This window comes from Physcomitrium patens, chromosome 25, assembly GCF_059467195.1.
Source record: "Physcomitrium patens ecotype Gransden chromosome 25, ASM5946719v1, whole genome shotgun sequence".
NCBI classification, from domain to species: Eukaryota; Viridiplantae; Streptophyta; class Bryopsida; order Funariales; family Funariaceae; genus Physcomitrium; species Physcomitrium patens.
The window spans coordinates 5,545,622-5,566,897 of NC_143434.1; the positions used below are offsets into that span (position 1 = coordinate 5,545,622).

At 29.7% G+C, this 21,276-nt stretch overlaps 2 protein-coding genes and 1 long non-coding RNA gene across 3 annotated transcripts; 1 reads left to right on the plus strand and 2 right to left on the minus strand.

The window, feature by feature from the left end:
* Nucleotides 1-1,725: 1,725 nt before the first annotated feature.
* On the minus strand, nucleotides 1,726-2,797 carry LOC112277507 (uncharacterized). The gene has a single exon (XM_024509941.3). The coding sequence runs from the start codon at nucleotides 2,617-2,619 to the stop codon at nucleotides 2,050-2,052; it is 570 nt and encodes a 189-aa protein (XP_024365709.1). The 5' UTR covers nucleotides 2,620-2,797; the 3' UTR covers nucleotides 1,726-2,049.
* Nucleotides 2,798-2,981: 184 nt separating this feature from the next.
* Nucleotides 2,982-4,104, plus strand: LOC112277508 (uncharacterized). Its single transcript, XM_024509942.3, has 2 exons — nucleotides 2,982-3,235; nucleotides 3,818-4,104. Exons 1-2 carry the CDS (start codon nucleotides 3,068-3,070, stop codon nucleotides 3,872-3,874), a joined length of 225 nt encoding a protein of 74 aa, XP_024365710.1. The 5' UTR covers nucleotides 2,982-3,067; the 3' UTR covers nucleotides 3,875-4,104.
* Nucleotides 4,105-4,577: 473 nt separating this feature from the next.
* On the minus strand, nucleotides 4,578-6,057 carry LOC149986277 (uncharacterized). The gene is made up of 2 exons (XR_016501094.1): nucleotides 5,043-6,057; nucleotides 4,578-4,860 (listed from the first exon to the last, which is right to left on the minus strand). It is a non-coding gene; the product is annotated as an uncharacterized LOC149986277 (long non-coding RNA).
* Between the last annotated feature and the right edge of the window lie 15,219 nt (nucleotides 6,058-21,276).

Below are 21,276 nucleotides of genomic sequence, written 5' to 3' on the forward strand. Positions count from 1 at the left end.
GGTTTTACATGTCACATGTAATTTGTTTTATTGAGTAATATTTGTAACTATTAACCTTGGAATTACACTAGCTAGGTAGCAATTTGGTCAATAAAACTGTCTGGGCTACTAATACATGTCATTGGTTGTGAAATATTAGTCAGATATATATATATATATATATATATATTGACTTGAATTATATTGAAAAAAAATACTTAATGAATTGTTGCATTCGAATTTTTAAAATTAATCAGTCACAATTATATTCTCTAGAAAATACCTATATAGTAAAAGACATAAAGACATAAAGTGCAAATAAATCATGTGAGTCCATATTAAAGATTATAAATACATTATGTTGTTATGGATGAAAAATATGAGGATCATTTTATTATTGTAAGATTGATAACCTTAAAACAACAAAATCGTCAATCAAATTGCATATAAACACATAAATATTCTCATAATGAATTACTTGTTGCAATGTACTTCAAAAAGAGCAATATTATTTAAGCATATGTAAAATTGAAAGTCTAAGATTAATTCACTAATTATTCCCAAAAGATATATATCTTATAGATAAGATTATCTGATGCCATGAAGTACGGAGATATATTTATATATATTTTATAAATAAATGTATTACCATTAAAGATACTATGTGAATAAGGAATTACTAAATTAAAAACTTACAACAAATTCAGATTTTGCCAAATAATTTACAACAAACACTTTATGTTTAAAAGTAACGTTTTAATTTAGCTGTAAACTTAAGATTTTAATGTATATTTGATAATATATGTTTAAAAATGCTTATAAGTTGTACACCTGCTTAGATACCAAGTCACGAATGACGAACAAGACTTGGTTAGTAAGAATGGTTAAAGAATATGAATAAAAGAAAAGAAAAAGGTAGTTTATACCACACTATTTTTGCACGCTAGGAACGAGCTCATTTGAAGATGTGAACTAAAAGTTGTTCATTTTGAAAGAAACAACGAACAATAAACAGAAGTGTCTTAAGTAAGACCCATCTCCTTCATTCCTTGTCAAAATTCAGGAAATATAGATTATTCCATGTGTGTGTAAAACATAGAAGTTCATATATACTTCACTTATCCAACTTGAAATCATACAGTAAAACATGGCAGAAAGAGAATAGAAATATGCTTTGAAGCCATACTGTAAGCTACGAAATCGCTGAGTAACAGCATGAAATCAATTGTTGGGAGTAGGAGGGGTGTAGAATTAACGGTTTGGGTTTTTTTCAAAAAATAAAATAATATTTAAAGTCATTCACGAGCAATTAAACAGGGTTAAGGATTTATTAAATGTTCTAAAGCGAAAGGCCATTTGGATTTTCTGTTCATCCAGTAGCTAAACCTGGCCGCTGCTCAGGGGACGTTGTGGCACACAATTCGAGAATTCTCCAACGTTACCAGCTACGGAACCTCTAAAATAAGGATGTATGCAGAGTGCATATTATAATATTTGTGATGTTCGGAGTACTTCATATGGTTCTTAACTGAATTGGGTATAAATCAATCAATTCAAATGGATAGTATTCAGATGTAGAGTAACAGATAAATGGAAAATATGCAGCACAGTGCATGTTGTGAAGTCAGAAAGAAACTCTAAAAAGTACTCAAATAAATAAATAACTAAAAAGAAGAAAGAAAGAAAGAAAGAAAGAAAAAAGAAAGAATCAGAAACGAAATGGAAAACAAGTCCACCGATAACAAAGACTTTGAATGGATTCAAATACTCGATTGAAATTTTGGTGAAGGGAAATAAGCAATTTGCTCAACACCTCAAAGTAGCAATAGATTCAGGTACAATTACAGAAAAGCTGCACTTCTTCCGCATCAAGCACACCTACTAACTCCTGACTAAAATTCTGCCATTTGAGCGTTCTAAGCTGTTCCCAAACAACCTGCAATTTTGAGCTACTGTAATTGGAGAAGTCTAAAGTACAGAGTCAATCTGAAATGATACAATTTAATTCCGGGTTTCGCTGAAAAGAACGCAAGCATTGGGTTTTTCCGTGTTAATGCACTCCATACCTATTCATTTTTCTCGGAGCAAACTTTGACTCCTTCGGGATTGATCAAAAGCTGCGCAAAGAGCAGTCCATATGGGAACCAACATAGACAACGGCGGGCGTACATGAAGAAAGGTGAGAGTCAGTCGAGAATCGTCCCGAAGCAGCAAAGCCAAGTAAGTGTAACATGTCGTCGGAGTCACCGCCTCGTTGATCACAGGCCGCAGAATGCGGTGGAGCGGGACAAACCGCCGCTTAACATTCTTGCTGCGGTATAAAGTCTCCAGCTGTACCCCCAACGTCGGCATCACCACCACAGCTTCCTGCTCCACCTGACCTCTCCGCCACAGAACATAGAACAAAACACCTATCGCCAAAACCCAATGCAAGCCTGCCTCCTTCCCAGCACTAGCGAACAACAAACCAATCGTCCAAATCGACAGCGCGTTGCACAACTTCCTAACAATACCATAACTCCGTTGCTTCACAAGAATCCTGTACGTGTGGAGGAGCGGCAATCCACCTTCCTGATGCGATTCACATACATATTCGTACCGCGGATGCTTGAACTCTTCATCAAGTTGAACCCCCTTCATCGTCTCTCCCCTTCACTCCTCCACTCACACACACACACATACACACAAAAAGACGGATTCCAACATTCCATCCCGGAGCTCTATCATGTTGCTAAACCAGACGATCTACCTCACGACACATGGCCGAAACGATCACAAATTTCTCCACAACATGGAAGCCACAGCTGGATTCGACAATAATTCTCAAGCGAAGAGCATCGCCCATATTCCTCCAAATTGGATTAGGGTTTCCAATCGAGATCCCCTTATTCTATTCCAGATTCGATCACCTCATTTGGGACTTTGATTTTTGGGACCTGAATTCTCGCAAGGGTGAACTAGACGACATACGACGTACAATTTTGCCGATGTCTTTGAGAGGTGCGTGAGGCTTCGGTGAATTGTCGAAGGGCGTTTTGTTTTGTTTTTTGAATTGTGCATCGGTGCCGAATTTCGCCAATCGATCAAGATGGCGGGTGGGATGGACGTTGTCAAGAACAAGCACATTGAGGACTGGGGCACGGCGCGGGAGAATCTGGAGAAGACGTTCCGGTTCACCAGACGGAACATCGCTGTGGCGCTCATCTTCGGCGTCGCGGTGCCCTTCTTGACCTACCAGGGCATCACGGGCGAATTTGTAAGTGTTTTCGTGCGTTCGTGCTTCGTGGGATAGGCATGTCTGTCGGAGGGTTTTCAGCGTTAGGAAGTGATTTTGAATGAGTTAGGGTTCGGTCCAAGGCTTCTGTTGGGAGTGCGGAGTGTTGCGAATGACTTGAGTTGTGGGTTGCGTTTTAGGAGTTTTAGGAGTTTTTTTTCCTTCTCTCTTCTCCTCCTCCTCCTCCCATGATTTAGTATTGCGATGTGTCTCGTGGTCATTTGTGTTTCGCATTTGTTTAAAGTGAATGTACCAGGAAATTGTCTTTGACTCCAACTAGAACTGTTACAATCAAGCATTATGTTCTTGATTCTACTCAATTTATTTCTGTGAACTGAAGAGCTTACTTCGGAAACAGAATGCTAGGTTGAAGTGCTTACTTTTAAAGTTGTGTCGGAGGAATTCCAGACAACTGCAGGGATAAGCAGGCTGTTCTGGTTCTCTTGTTTCTTTATCAGCTGATAGACAATCTTAGTTTTGGGCATTGTAAGGAGGTCTAGATTGTTTCATTCTGCTTTCTGTGTCACGATCAACTTATTGGCTTTTATGTGGCTTCTGATGCAGCACAAGCAGGATATCGCTGCTGGGCAGCCTCGGCGCAAGTTTTTGGGCACTCAGTAGCCTAGTGGATTGATTAGAACATGCCTTTCATAGGGAAGGATAGGGGTGCCTTTCCATTTGGCTCGAAAGGATAATCTTCTGCAACTTCTCCATTTACAGGCTGGTAGTAAGATCCTTTATTTGGTTTTATTTTTTGGTCTTTCTCCACAACAACACATTTGACCTCTATGTTGTTGTTGCCAATGCTGGATTTAGCCAATAAATGATCAGGCTTGCTCAAAAATGAGAAAGTGGAGATTTCTAGGTGACGCAACTCATGTGAGTGAATGGCGTTTGGGAGTTTCCATACCTTTTCGTGAATCAATAAGGTGACGTAAGGTTGCAAATTGCCGTGCAACTCGTCTCGACTGATTCCGCTGACGGAGTTTTTATAAAACATTGATCGTCGAGCAATTCTTTTGCTACCATTTTCTTTTCTTTATGTAGAATGTCAAGACGTCAGAACATCCCTCCCCTTTTGGAACAGCAACTTCCATTGCGTTATATCTATAACAGTACCGCTGCACATATTATTCTTAGGTCGCTACTTAATTTCCCTTGACACAAGTGCTGGAGCTTTGAGATGCAGCCATGTCACACTATGAAGCAACATAACCAACAGAAGCTTACGAAACTAGTACATTCCTAAGTGGTCGCTCTGTCAATCGACTTCTAGTTCAGGAATGTAAACCTAATCACTGAATGGAACTGGATACAAAAATATTGAGACCAGTAATCATGTGCTCTTATTGTAACTAAAAAAACACTGGTATCTCCAGGCTGCCAACTAAGCTACACCAAGTCCAGATGGGAAACATGGACTCTCATGCGCTCCATTTGAATCCATATTGTAACAGTGGAATTTTGCTCATTACAGCGTATTTTCACATGATACGTCTCCACTTGCCGAAACTGCAAATACTCATATTATTTTCCGCTTTTTCGGTATAGCCTTACGTTTGGGCTGACAATGGGTTGCAAGGGCACCTTCATCTCCCGAGCTCTTCCTGCAATAGAAAAGTTATATAAATCGTACCATCACCAAAGAAAAGCTCTGGTTTGTATCGTTTACTAAAAACACCCCACTGAAACTTACTTTGTTACCGATATTAAATTTCCCACAAAGCACGACCAAGGACCATCTCTGTCTTCGGCGAAAAATTAAGTGGTGTAAGAATGGAAAACTCACTGTAGAACACCCTTGTGAATCCCCGGTTGTTTCCACGGCGGTAGCCTTGGAAGTGATTCGGATATATGCCAGATCAGTGTACATATCTCTGGTCCTAATGTACCGGGGGTGTATCTGGGGTGGTAGAGTTGGAAGTGATTCGCGTATATACCAGATCGGTGTATATGCCTCTAAACCCTGTTGCCACGATTGATTTGATGACATAATCTTCTAGCCACTGTAATATATCGCTAAATTGATGACGCTACCTTGGAATAGCGGGTCGAGGGGTCCTCAAGATCTTGATGTTTATTGTGATGAGTTGGTCGTGATCTCGAAGGAAGTGCCGCATTGACGAGGTGAGCGTTCCAATACCGTAACTGCTCTCAATACCGTGGTTGTGTTCGACAGCAAAAGGCTAAGAATTCTAAGCTCGTCATGGTTTCATTGGAGGACTTCGGCTCCTCCTCAGAAGACTTGGCAGAAGCTTCGGCAGCATCCATGTTTTTTCTCACCTCCACCCCTTCTACCTCTCTACTTCCAATCTCTCTTTCCCCTCCTTGTTCAACTTCGGTTCTTCCATCCACAGCACCCCTAGACACCACCGACTCATTGAGCTCTATTTCAATATGGTTAATAAGACAATTCCCGGCTTGCTGCACCTCAATTGGAAACCTCTAGAGATAAGCTTGGAAGTTTAACCTGGATGCATACTCCAACGTGATAACTTTGGCCCGGTAGCCCTCTCCATAAGAATCGGTTCGATATACTCAGCATCAACCTAGGCAGAGCGTATCTGACAAAAGCAATCCCCTTTGCTCCCGAATCCAATGTACCTTTGCAAGCCATCCCAAGAGCATGGCCTTACCCTCCATTGTTGACTCCATTGCTGTAGTAATCTACCACGTGTGCTCCCCTCTAATCTGCTCAGCGTGCCCCCTTCTAACCTGATAAGTGCTTGCAACCCGAACCTAAAGCAGTAGGTCCAAAGTTCTAGTTGACGCTTGCTTCTTGCAGTGTCATCCTCCCGAGGTTTGCGAGCTTCCATTTCTCCCTTGTTGTCTATTACTCTCTTTTGTCGCCCGTCTCCCTCCAACAATAGAGTCCCTACTCACCTTTCCAAGATTTTGATTGATAGTCTGGATTTTGTTTGAGTAGATACACTCCTCTCTCCTTCACTTACTCTCTTTTCACACACATATTATGTTCTCTTCTCTCTAAACTTAACCTTACCAGCAAGATCGACTTATTGTTAATGCCCTTGTAGCTTGTATTTTAATGCTCCTCCTAGCCTTTTGATGAAAATTTTCCGCATAGATTGGTCCCTTGGCTGGTCCTTTGTCTTGTCCTTTTGGATTTGTACTTATTCTTTTTTAACCACAGTGTGGAATTAAATATTATATATTACCTTGAGGTAATAAGTTTAAGATGCCTTGGAATCCAATTGCTCCTATGATGACTTGTTTCTCATTTTTGAGGGGATTGTCTCTTTGTCGGGGTAGACATTTTGGATTCTCTTGAGGGCGTGTATGGAGTCTATTGTTGTATACCTCAGGCTAGATTGGTTTGACAGGGTACTAGTTGTTGAGTCCTCTCTTATTTCTTGCATAATTTGTGCTAAGATATCTTTTGCTAATTCTCTAGCTTGCTGATTAGCTTTTTGTTTTGTGTAAGTTGGTCTGAATTAGAGTTCTTATTGGATGGTAGCTATTGGTCTTGGTGTAGAAAAACTTGGTAGCAATATTAATAATCACAACATAGAGTGGGGTGTGGAAAGAGCTTGCAGAGACTATGGATTTTGTGCTTGGGGTCCTTGATCTATAATTGCCATTAGTGAAGTATTCTATGTCTATTGAAGGCTATTGACTAATGATTGAGGTAAGAACTTTAGATGAGGGATTGGTTTCTAAAATGAATAGTATATGTGAAAATAAAAAAATATTTTTTGTGTTGATATTGTAAAAAATTTAAATACTATATTGCTATGTTTTTTGGAAGAACATTTATTCTTGTGCCTGTGCAGTTAAGTCCATCCATCCATCTCCACTTGCGTTGTAGACTTCTAAGCTTGATATAATACCACTTCAATATAAAATTGATTGTCTTTGAAGTTATATTCATACTTTTGGCACCAAATGTATCAAATAATTGACCTCAAAGAATATTCCATAGAATATGCTATAAGACTTTGTATGGATTGTCAACTTTTCAACATATATCATTTGTAGATTGATCTTCTTGTAAGACACATTGAGGCATATTTTTGTAGAATATTCATTCCCATAAATGATTAAGTCTATTTAGTTCCACTTTGCATTTCAATATTATATAGATTATTTATGCTTTTATAACATACAAGTATATCTAGAAGGCATGTTCTATTATTTTTAATATTTTTTTTTGGTGCAATGAATAGTATCTTGGTTGATATATCTTTATTTGCCATGTTTCTATAAGAATCTCTTCTACTATTTTGAGTAAGATCATTATAGATATTTTTTTTGATATCCATGGATGCCATAGACTTGTAGAATAGCTCTTGCATTATCTATATGAATATCCTTAGTGTTGCACAAATTTATCAAAATTGAATTGGTGATCTTATTTTTAGAAGAAACTTTTATATTTTCTTTTCATTTTATAGTTGAAAAATGGAATTTTCTAAAATAATTCATACTTTGTCCATGTCCATTTCCACAAGTTGATTTCTAAGATTTTTATATCTCTCTTTTTATATGCCTAGATTGTAGGAGTTAGGTCAAAGGTATTTGTTGGATTAAAATCCATAAATCTTCTTAAAATAAACTTTATGATTGTAAGGGCTTAATAGAGTGCATTATTTGGTATATTAATTCTCTGATTATATACTCATAACTGATTTGTATATCTTCTACAACTATAATACATACTAATTCAATCATAAAAAGACTCATCGGTGATGTGGAAGATGTTTTTTTTTTGGACTGATAGTGATCTAGGTTTCTATCAAAAATATAATAGATTTAGCCATGTTTCACTTTACGGCCTCTATATGCAACAATTTTAGTTATTCTTTGTGATTTTTGTTTGTTACCAAATACTTTTTATATTGCAGTAACTATTGTGAATATATATCTAACAAAATCAATATATGTTAAAAGTCTTATAGAATATTGCTACCTAAGTCATAATTAAAGAAAATATATGGAGGTAAGAGTAATGTCGTCTTCAATCTTGTCAATATATTTCTTATTTTTTGTTTAGTTTCAAAAGTTTTATGTTTGGAATAAGTATGAATGTCCATGATATTATCCCTCCTTCTAGGAATGAATTTCACAAAGAATGATTATCATATATTGAAGAAATCTAAGATGCTGCAAATTACATTTGTGACATACTTTGATCTTTGTTCACTTTGAAGATGGTTGATAAGTCCTCTTAGCCATCAATAGTATCTAAAATCTGGATAGAAGACCACCTTATTATTTGTTAATTGTTAACATTGTTGTAGTAGAAAGAGTTGCCTCAAGAAAGTTCTAGGCCTCTAAATGCCATTAATTACTCTAATAAGTTGTACGATTATAAAACACAAATATATTTTAAAGCTTATTTTCAAGAAGACAATTACATCAAATATACAATTTTATAATATATAAGAATAACTAAGATGTGACTAGATATCCTAAAATCACTTCTATTCCTATGGGAATCACTTTCATATATGTATCACAAAATAACTTCTAATCTAATTGTCTAGTTGGATTCAAAAATTTCTACAAATTAACTTATATTTTTGACTACCTCCATACAAAAATTTAATTATAAATTTATTATAAGTCTTTGGATATCGCCTAATTTCTAGTAGATATTAAATATGTCAATTTTTAGGCACTAACACACTAATTCCTTCATATCTCAAAGATCCAATGCTTAAATACCATGAATTTTTCATATACAACTTTTCAACATAGCTATTTATATTTATAGAAATTTTAAGCCAAAAATTTATCCAAAAATTCAAGATATGGCAAAAATCAAAACCTCTATTAAAAACAACTCACTTACAAATTCCAATTTTGAATACTAACTTCTAATAGCTCTTTTTTTTAAAATCTAGATTAGAATATATTAATTTTTTAATATAAAATATACCTTTTTAAGTCCACTTTTGAATCTCATTTTTCATATCTTCAAAGCTTTCTTAGAATTCTCTATATACTTGAAAGAATAATAGTAGGTATAAAAATCACACCTTAACTTCAAACAATCATATCTTCTTCATTTCACTCCAAATTATACATTATTTTCTCATAAGTTCTAATCCAAAATATAATTTTTTTGAATCCAACCTCCAAACTTTGAATGCATTGTCTTTCTTCAAATGGTCTACCTTGCCTCAAATAAATTATCTTTAACTGGTCAAAAATTCTAGTGTGGCCCCAGATAATAACTTCAAGCCTATTGGGCATGACTTTCAATTAATAAAAATAATGTCCTTTATTACTCATCTTATCCATCGACATACAATGGCTTAAAAGTCAAAATATTATACTTTTGATTCCGAAACTTGTTTAATTTTTTTTTAATAAATTCTATATTTTCTATCTTTAATTATAAAATTTAAGCTAAAAAATTAAATAAATTAGATAAATATTTTATTATATTTATTTTTTATTTTTCTTTTATTTATTTTTAATTATAATTCAAAATTTCATAATATTTCATATTATTTTTATATGTTATGCTACTTTCAATACAACAATACCTTCATATCTCCGTTCAAATAAAATATTTTGAACATTGTCAAGAGTCATTTTTACCTCTCATAAAATCACCAAATGTGGAGAATATCTTCTAAAGTTATGATATCAAATACATTGTATTTTACAATTTATTCAAAAAAAGACATATTATTCTTAAGGATCTTCATTTCAATTATTTTGTCTTAAAAGTTGTAAGAATTTCAATGTCTTGTTTGGTAAGTCAACAAATAATAGTTCTTGAGTTGAATTTGCTAGTTGATAGTTATTCATCTTCTTAGTCTTATAATTACATAGAAGATATATATAAAAAAAAGATAGAATGTTATCTTCTTTAAATCTTATTTCTTTTATAATAAAGATTTGCTGTTCTTTATCTTGATTTTGATAGATATTGCAATGAAAAACTTCAACCTTCTTTGCTGCATTTATAAGATTCTTTGCTGGTTCCCATATGTAATTATTGTTGTTTATATCCGTATCAATAAATAAGATATTTCAACCTATTTTGGTATCTCTTTGAATCTAAGACTTCTTCTACCTCAAATTTTTGATTATTATCTATTTTTATTGAAAGAGGTGGTATTTATTCTTTTTTTTTAAGATATTCATTATATTATATGATTCAAAAAGAGATACATAGAATATAAGATGGATCTTCATAGACTCTAGTAGATGTAATTAAAAAGAAATAAGATTGACTTGTTCCCAAATAAAAAAAAGGTCTAAGTCTATGATAGTCTAACTTGTTATAATGACAAATAGTCTTGATATTAATCATATCTTGTTATCTACGTTGAATTATAGCTATTCCTTAAAATAAGCATCTATTATCATATTATATGTCTTTTTATTTGGGAATGCATTGGATACCTGGTTGTGAAAGGTGAAGTTATATCTTACAAATATCTAAGAAATTATAATAGGTTTTAACTATTAAAAAAATAAATTTTGAATTTCAATACAAAAGAACTTAAAGCCAATGCATAGTATTCAAAAAAATTCTTTTTAATTACTTCATGTAAATATAAATCCTAATTATTTTTATATTTGCTTATTTTTTTTAACTTCCAATTTTCTCTCGAAATCCTAACCCTAGGCAATGAGCTTCAACTAGCTGTAATTCTTGATTTGACTATCCAATTGATACAAAATTTTGCATACTAGTGAAATAATACATCTTCTATATGCTTAATTTTTTTTTAATTCAATCCAACTCATAAATTATAAGAAAAATATAAAAGAACTGTGCTAGTATCTCTCAGCTCTAATTTGAAGGTTGTTGATGAAGTTCAAGCAACTATTATTTTTATCTTCGACTATTAATTTTAGCTCTAAATTGAGATGAAACTTTATATGTTAGCCTTCTAAAACTATGCCAAATTTCTCCTTATTCTAATAAGTACATCTTTAGATATTATAAAAATCCTATTTGATCCTAAATTACTAATTTTTAGTACTTCATTGTACTAACAACTAAATATCTATCAATTACATTATTAGAATAATAAAAAAGTTGACACACAATTAGCACATCCATTCAACTACCTACTAACAAAGATTACATATGTATCTTACGAACTAGCCAATAGTGCTAGCTATAATTTTATTATATAAATTCAAAGTCAAAAATACAAAACTTAACTTTGCACAATGATTGTAAAGTCTTTTCAAAACCTACAAAAAGTAACTTTATGACTTTAAGAGAAGCTTAAAGCTAATTCTTTGATCTAATTCTTTGATTTCCAAAATCTCTCTTATTTTGTCTTCAGTAGCCATTTTAGTGGCTAGGGATCTGATTTCAACCTCAACCTACAAACGGTCATTCTTTAGGTATCAATTCAGTCCTTTTTAGAAAATTTTTAGCACGATCCTATTCTTAATTTTATTTTAGAGTTAATTATATGAAATATTTATTTAATATATTTTATTTTTATTAATTTATGGCCTCTTTAAGATATTAGAAGAAGTTTTTACAATCCAGAAGGTAAATTCACCAATTAACCTTTAATCTACTAGCTATTAAAATAAAAAATAAACTAAGACACTTTTATAAAAGCCTTGTTTAAATATCTAGAATTATTATTGAACTAAGATGATAGAATATGGAGTATAATATCATTTTTGTTCATATTTTTATCATATATTCGTATTTCAACATGACATCTATTCCTTCTAAATCTATGCATTGTTTGATATGTGCCAATAGAACCATTAATTTTAGCTAGCATCATACCACCTTTTCACTCTTGATATTTGATCCATCTTTATTATTATCGATATCTATTTTAATATTAGTTTTTTCATCTAAAATATTAAATCTTTTAACAAAATTTTCTATATTTATTTGTTCTTTTTTCTTCTTAAAAATCTTTACTTGCTTCTTAGAAATAGGTATTTTTAACCTTTTTCCATCTAACTTTTTTAATAAAATTGTATCATTATCATAAATTATTACTATTACATACGATTCAAACTAACGTTTTGAAAATTTTTGCAAAGCACTATGTTGATTATCCAAATTATTGTCATAAACAAGCATCCAATCATCTTCTATAATTATTTTAGGCTTCAATCAATATTATTTATCAAATCTAATATTATTTCCTAACCTTGCCTTTTACAATCTTTTCAATGTTAGTTCTACATCTTCTGATATTTGTTTGAATTGCCAATATATATATATATATATATATATATATATATAATCCATCTTCCCATAGTAGCATATTTCAAGTTGGCACATGCTCTTCAATTGGCATGATAGATTTTTGACTTGTCATGAATTCCATTGGCATATATCATATCACTCAGCTATGTGTTATATGATCAATTTATAATGTATAAAATAGAAGTTGAAGCCATTCTTTTATCCTCCCATTGCAAGCTTTAATCAAGGCTTTTATAATTGGTGGATTTTCATGTTCACTCTTTATATTTTTCTTAGGATTATAAGTAATAGTCAATGATAATTTAACTTTATATTTTTCAAAGAAATTATAAGCTTCTTGTGTATTTAATTCTCTACAATCTGTAATGATTTTTCCTATAGATCTATAGCAAAAAATAACATCTTTAAGCAAAAATCTACAAATTCCTTCAGTAGACTTTATTCTCAATGCTTTGTCTTCTACTTGGTTTGATAAATTTTTACAAGCCAAGATCAAATATCTTATTTGCCATAAGCCAATTGGCATAATAATCAAATCAACAATCTATTTAAAATAAATAGGTAAAAAATATGTTGGATGTAGATTATTTCAATGTTGTATATTTGAATACATTTGACAAGTCGTACAAGAATTTATAAATAAACTATATTTTGATATATATTCTTCTATTAATAATATTCCTTTAATTTAGCAAAAGTAGCTCAAATTCTTCTATATTCTATCCATAGACTATCATAATTTTTTTTGAATAATTTTTGTTGATCTTCTTTGATATCCACTACTTATGGTATTTCAATATTTGATTTTGGTCTCTTCTATAGAATCCTTTCTTGTAATATAAACTTGTATGTTTTTTTTTGTTTTGTTTTGTTTTGTTTTGTTTTATTTTTTTTTTGTTTTGTTTTGTTTTGTTTTGTTTTTTTATCTATTTAAATTTTTCAACCAAACAATTATCAAAGTACTCAAATAGTGCTCAATATCCAAAACCTCTTTTTCATAATTTTCTTCATAAAATGATTTAACTTCCTTGTTTAATTGTGAAATCAAATAAAACTTTGTATCCACATCATCAACATCCTTAATCATCTCATCTTTTCTATCATATCTTACTTGAGATAACATATTTGCTACTAGGTTGTCTTTACTTGTAATATGCCTAAATTCGAAATTTAATGATGTAATATAAGTAATCTATTTTAATATTATAATATCAAGGATCATATAATTAATAATCATTTAAAGTAAAGGCAAATAATTTGTCTCAATTTTGACTATTGCTACAATCAAATAACCCTTTCAATTTTTTTAGCTGAAAAAACTTCTCATAATTTCTTCTTCACTTGTAAATAATTACATTGGCAGTTACTCAAAATCTTAGTTTTAAATCAAATTATAAATATATATCCATTTAAATCTTTTTGACCTACGGTCCATCCAATGGCAATTGGACTAGTATCAATAGTAAGAATCATTGGTTTATAGCGCTTATAATCGATTCTTTTCAAAATCAAAAATAATATTAATAAATTTCTTTAATCTTTATATTGCCTTAGTAATTTTTTTTCTCTATTTAAATTGATATCTTTTGCATAATAATTCATAAAATAGATTCGTTACATGAATATAATGAGGAATTCAAATATAATAAAATACATAAGCACCTAAAAACCTTTGCATCTTTCTTATAAAACTACAATCATCTTTCATTTTCTCAATTACATCAACCTTGGTTGGAACTAATTTCTTTTGATAAAAGCCACATAAATATCCAATAATTAAAACTTCATGCATTCTAAATATAAATTTTGCATGTAATAGTATTAGATGAAATTCTTCAAGCCAAATTAATATCCTTTCACAATCTTATATATGATCAACAATATATTTGCAACATCCCTTCTTATTTGAAGTTTCACCATTTTTTTACTTTTAACATCTTTTAATAGGAACATCATTTAAAAAAAACAAAATCTTCTCAAGAATAAAATCCCTCAACACCTTGTTTATTCCATTCATCATATGCGTAAATGAGCTAGTAGTACCTTGAGAAAAAGTATACATCCTAACTAATCCAAGTTTTGTTCTCATGGTTCTCATGTCTCTACTCTTTCTTGTAAGTTGAAATTCGTCATAGCTTGAATACAAATCATCCATTGAATAGATTGCCTTTCTTATAAATACTTTAGTAAATTTATCTATTATTGATCTAATTTTTCTATTTTTTATAATTATTGCATTTATCGATTGCATATCTTGAATAAATTATAGTAATACATTTTTCTTAGGCATTGTAAACCATCAATTAAAATATGGTACAAAAAAAGGCTTCAAAATTTTTATTTGTATCTTTTTTTTCAATAATTCTATCAAATTTGGTAAATATGCCCTTGGCATTAGAATTAGCCTCAAATTATAAGGTACATGTGGTACAATGAAAATAATCATAAGCATTACAACTTTTGAATCTATACACCTTATTTTTTGAGATTCAAAAGTAAATAATTTATCTCAATTTGTCAACATTTTTTTGAAATAAATAATTTTTTCTTGCAACAAAGAACTATCATATCCAACCTTTAATTCCTCAAAATTTTCTTTAGTAAAATTATATCCAATATTCTTTGATTTCTTAAACTCTTTTTCTTTGATGCTTCTTTTATTTATTCTTTTGAGTCTTTTTGCAAAGGCTCTACAACAACTTTTAGTTTCTTATCTACTATCTTAGATTTTATTTTGATAATAATCTTTGGTGCTTAAAAGGATTCAATTTAGAATAAATCTTCCTTAAATTAATTGGAACAACCTCATCATCATCTCTTAATCCAATAGATACAATCAATTCCAAAGAAACTTCTAATCTATTTTTTTCATAAATATATATATTTTTAAAATTATTTCTTAATATTTTCAACTTACAAAATTATTTTTCAACATCATATATATTTAAAAAATCTTAAACTCTCTTATATATAATATTTTTATTTTCAAAAACTCCAATAAATCCTATATTAAAGATATCTACATGCTGCAAAAGTATGTCTCCTTTAGTACCTCTATAATCCCACTTTATAGTGACACTTCTTTAAAATCCCTAAATTCCATAGCAACTCTTGATAATAGATCCTCTCTCAACTTATCTTAATTTTGTTCATGATTTAGAGATATTGTTAGAAACCATATTATCCTTCTTTTATCTTCACTATAAATTTGTACATAAGTTGATCCATTATCAAATACATTTATTTTCATCCATATTATAATAATATATGATTTTTCTAAAATAAAAAAGATGTTAGATCTTTTATATAGATATTTTGTTCCATTATAATATCACCAATTTAAATTTTTACATTTAAGCAAGTACCATACAATTCATTTCATGTGTTATTAGGTACTTGTATCACCCATGCATGCTCAAAATCAATTAGCCACCTCTTTTATTTATAAAGATTCATTTTTTTATTTATAGATTACTTGAAAAAATTATCAAATTCATCTTCTTTATTTTCATATATACATAGATCAATAACATGACTCAATTCAACTTCTTCTATTAATTACTTTTTTTGTTTAATGTTTTCAATCATGACATCATAAAATTCTTTTTTGGTAGTTCTTAAAATCTCCTTCAATGTGAATTCAACCTTAACATTGAGCATAAGTTCCTCACACATCTTCTTTAAATCTATTATTTCTTGAATATCAAAGAATAATTTATTTGTTGATGATTTATCTTTGTTTCCTATATCTTTTTATTTTTCTTTTAATGTTGTCAAAGCATCTTCCATTGATAATTTTTGTGAAGCCATCTCACAAGCCTTGTCTCTTCAAGTTTGTTTCTTGGAAGTACTTCCTTTTCTTCTATCTTCAAAATCTTGCTTCCTCTTTTTCTCCATCAAAGTATCATGTTGGCTTTTAGTAATTTATGCATGTATTAAAATAATTTTTATATAATTCTTCTATCTTATAACTCCACAAATTGTAGTAATAGTCCTCAGCAATGCTTTTCATGGCATTTTTTTTTTTTGCATTGTAGAAATGGCAAAAGACTAAAGTCCATTTAATTCAATATTTCCAATAAAATCTTGTTTTTCTATCATCATCTACCATAGTATCATAACTTGCAACTTCCATTGCTACAATTCTATGTATAACCAAATAATCTTTAATCAATGCTTTCATACCTCCTTCACTAAAGTTGATTTAGAAAAGATTACATGTATCCTTCAATATCACTTTTCCATCTTTTGAAAAAATAATGCCTTATTGTAATATTTCATTGAATTTGTTGCAATCTTTTTGAGAATAAAAAAAATTATTACACTAAATATATCTTTGTACATATCTTTATTTAAAAGTAGTCCTCGAATCATTTTTAGAAGTTTTCTTTTGAAGCTTTATAAGTTTTATTTGAAGATCTTATATTCCACATATAATCTCCTCATATTTTATGATTTTTTTTGTTTTTGTTTTTTTTTTTGTTTTTTGTAAATTTTTAATGTAATCATTGGAGGTTGGATAATAGGTAATATTGATTGTGAAGTAATTACTTGAATTTTAGGTACTTGTACAACTCTTTGAATATCAACTTTGTTTTATTTTGTTTTGTTTTGTTTTTTTTCTTTTTTACAAGTAATCCTACAGCATCTTCAATTTTTCTATATTTTGTTGTCAATCCTTCATCTTCTTCTTTATCTTCAAAAAGAATTTCTATTTTTTTATAATTCTCTATTAGCTATTCAAAAAAAAATAATTCAACCTTATTTATTTCCAGTATTAACTTTTTTACTTTTAATAATTGAAAATATTACCTTTCAAATTTTTTTAATAACTCTGTAGCTTATAAATTCTTATTAGGCCGTTCAATCCATTTTAAGAATGATTTTTTGGTAATTCAATCAATATCCTCCAAGAAATATGCACCCTTTAATGTATGTAAAAAAATCTCATATGAACTTTTAAATTATTCTATAATTGATATTATATGCTTTCTTATCTTTGATACTATAGGAAGCTCAAATAATTGAAACGTCTTCTTCTCAAAAATACAATTCAATTTTAATTTTTACATATAATATTTTAAATAAATAATTTTTGCATATAATATTTCAATAAATAATTTGTATTCAAGCTATGACCAATTTTAACTTGTAAAAAGGACTAGAGCATAACAATGATAATAATACCACTTAGGCTGATTAAAATATGTACTCTTCTTCAAGGTACAACTAACTTAATTGCACATATGATGAACATGATGAAGAAGGTGTTGAAGGATTTTATTCCTGAAAAGACTAATCTTTTTTTGGATAATGTTCCTATTAAAGGGTGCAAAAAAGAAGACAAGGATGAAACTTTAGATAAAAAGGGGTGTTATAAGTATATTTTTGATCATATATAAGATTATAAAAAAATATTGATTTAGCTTGAGGAAGTTTATTTTTTATTATGGGATGTAAAATCTACATTTAGAGTACAAGAGATTGCAATTGTTAAATATTTATATGGATTTTATGGAAGAAAGTCAGATCCAATGAAAATTGATGTAATTAGAAAAATAAAAGAGGATTGTAGCTCTTTAATAAAGGTGTGTAGGTTTTTGGATGCATGTATATTTTATCATATTTGAATTTTTTACTATATTCACATAGTAGATGCATTGTATGAATTATAATGTAAGAGATATCAATTTAAATGAAAGAAGAAACTTACTAAAGAAGTGCAAAGATTAAAAAATTTATTGACATCATCTCCAATATTGAGAAAAATTGATTTTAAGTATAATAGACCAGTGATTCTTATAGTAAATACTAGTCCAATTTCCATTGGATGGGCTATAGGTCAAGATGATTTGAATGGACATAGATTTGCAGTCCAATTTGGAGCTAAGATTTTAAGTATTTGCCCATGTATATATTCACAAGTGAAAAGAGAATTATAGAGGGTTGTTTTAGCTATGAAAGCTGAAAAAAATTATTTAATTAAAACAATAGTAGTGATTGAAATAGATTGTTTGTCTTCACTTAGAATGATTATTAATTGTATAATTCTAAATATTGCAATATTGAGATGGATTGCTTATATAAAGTTATTAAATCCGGATTTTAAGCATGTTGTAGAGAAAGATAATTTGGTAGCAAATATATTATCTTGAGAAAAATATGATAGAAAAGATGAGATGATTGAGAATATTGATGATGTGGATACAAAATTTTATTTGGTTTCACAATTGAATAAGAAAAATAAGCCATTTCATGAAGAAAATGATGAAGGAAAATTATTAGATATTGAACATTATTTGAGTATATTAATCAAGTATTCTAATTGATTAATTGAAGAATTTAAATAGATAAAAAAGGCATATAACTTTATATTATTAAAAAGATTTCTTTAAAAGAGGCCAAAATTAAACATTGAAATACTATAACAAGTAATAGATATGAATGAAGATCAATAAAAATTACTTAAGAAATTTTATAATAGTCTATAGGCAGTGTTGTATTGTAATAAGACTATATGATAAAAGATAATAATATGGATCTTATTATAGAAGAGCCAAGTTAAAAAATAGAATAAAAAAATATGAATAAAAGATAAGAAGATAGTAAAACTTTTAATAGTAATATTTCCTTTTTAAAAAAGTAGCTTCTACTTACTTTGTAGGACCATAAATAAGGCAAACTAATGTAGATTAAAAAAATAAAAGCTATAGGCATATGTAAGAGGAAATTAAGAATTGGTTTTAGTAAAATTTATCTCAAAAAGGATAAATATTAATATCCAGAGAAGATTGGTTATCAATCAAGGTTGAAATCAGACCTTGAGGTACAAAACCAAGCATCAGTGATGATTCTAGGATTTGACTAGGATTTATTTAGGATTTGATTGGGATTTATTTAAAATTTGATTAAGATTTGATTAAGATTTGATTATAGCTTATTTAAGATTTGTCTAGGATTTGACTAGGATTTATTTAAAATTAGATTAAGATTTATTTAGAATTTGATTAGGATTTGTGTAAGATTTGATTAAGATTTGTTTAAGGTTTGATTAGGATTTGACTAGAATTTGATTAGTATTTATTTAAGATTTGGTTAGAATTTATTTAGAGTTTTTTTTAAAGATTTGATTAAAATTTATTTAGGATTTGATTAGGATTCAATTAGAATTTGATCAGGATTTGACTAAGATTTGTCTAATATTTGGTTAGGAATTATTTAAAATTTTTCTAGGATTTGTTTAAGATTTATTTAAAATTTTACTAAGATTTATTTAGAATTTTATTAGGATTTGGTGAAGATTCGTTTAGAATTTGATTAAGATTCGATTAGGATTTGATTAGGATTTGGAAAGGATTTATTTAAAATTTGATTAGAAATTATTTAGGATTTGACTAGGATTTGATAAGGATTTAGCAAGGATTTGACTAAGATTTAATTAAGGTTTTTATTTTAATATTTTATTAAAAATTCTATTTTTAATATATATTTTTTGAATTTCTATGTTATTTCTTTATGATTTCTTTACAAGGTCTTTAAAAATTATTTATATTTCTTATATAATTCCTTTGAAATTTTAATTGAATTTGATTGATGTTTGATTATATTTGCTAATTTTTAATTATAATTTATTTAAGAATCTATTAGAGTTGTTAGGACTTATTATTGCAATTTTTTTTATCTTCTGTAGTAAGAGGCTTAGTGCATTTTCAAACCAAACTTCATGTAATACAACATATTTGGTGAATTCAATGTGAAAAGCTTGAGGTGGAAGGTTTTGAGTTTTATTGGTTGCTATTAGAATTGATCGTCTATTTGTTGGCAAGATGATTGATTTTGGAGCTTTTGAGTTTTTGGAGCTTTAGAAACTATCTTGAAATACAATGGTAATATTTGGATTATCATGGAGTACTATAGAGCTTTATAAACATGTTAGAGTATTTTGAAGTATCATAAGGTATATATTGGAGCATTTCAAGGGATATTTTTGAACATTATAGAATAAAATGGAGGATGTGTTATCAAGGTCTTTAGACAGGTTGAATATTTTGAATGGGCCAAATGTTAGTGAGTTTTTTAAGGCTTTCAGTATATTCATGGAAGAGCAACAAAAGCTATAAGCAATTAAAAAAGATATTATAAAGGCATTGCAAGGAGTCATTAACAAATTTGAGAGGTTTGAAGAATGCAATACCACTAAGTTTTTACAAGTTTATACATGTGAGATGGAGACATGCCAAATCCCCAAGGCAAAGATGATTTCAAGCTTCCATTTGGCTATTGAACTTGAGATTTATAAAAAAGTAAAGAAATTGCTTTAAGGAGGTGTAGAGATATGGTCAAAATTTTAAGAACTTTTGAAAGAAGAATTTATTGATGGAGATGAGAATAGGATTATCAAAAAAAAGTTTTTGGATTGAATAGAATTACAACTAAGTAAGCATATGGATCTTTATGAGTTCTTCGAAGAATTTGAAAGGAGATTTGATCAAATTTCATCCTCAAAGAGGCGGTCATTGGATGCTATAAAGGTAGAGTTGTTTTTAAATGGTGTTGATGATGATTTAGAAGATAAGCTTTTCATGCTTCTTATAGATGAGTCTACAGAGAGTGGTTGTACCAATAATTTAAAGAAGTTGAAAAAAATAGTGGTTATTTTAGGAAGACAACAAAAAATACAAGCTAAAAGAGTTGTAGTATGGCTTAAGAAAGCTTCTACTTTGGCTTCTATGTCATCTTTATCAATGCAAGGGACTAATTTAAAAAAAAAGAAATGAAAGAGCAATAGAAGACTTCAATAGAAGGGCCAAGTCTTTGTACATGAAAGAAATTAGATCTTATATTG

Coding starts and splice junctions, on each gene's coding strand:
- LOC112277507 (XM_024509941.3), bottom strand. CDS start 2,619: ATGAAGGGGGTTCAACTTGATGAAGAGTTCAAGCATCCGCGGTACGAA.
- LOC112277508 (XM_024509942.3), top strand. CDS start 3,068: ATGGCGGGTGGGATGGACGTTGTCAAGAACAAGCACATTGAGGACTGG. Junction 3,236..3,817: donor AGGGCATCACGGGCGAATTT/GTAAGTGTTTTC, acceptor CTTCTGATGCAG/CACAAGCAGGATATCGCTGC.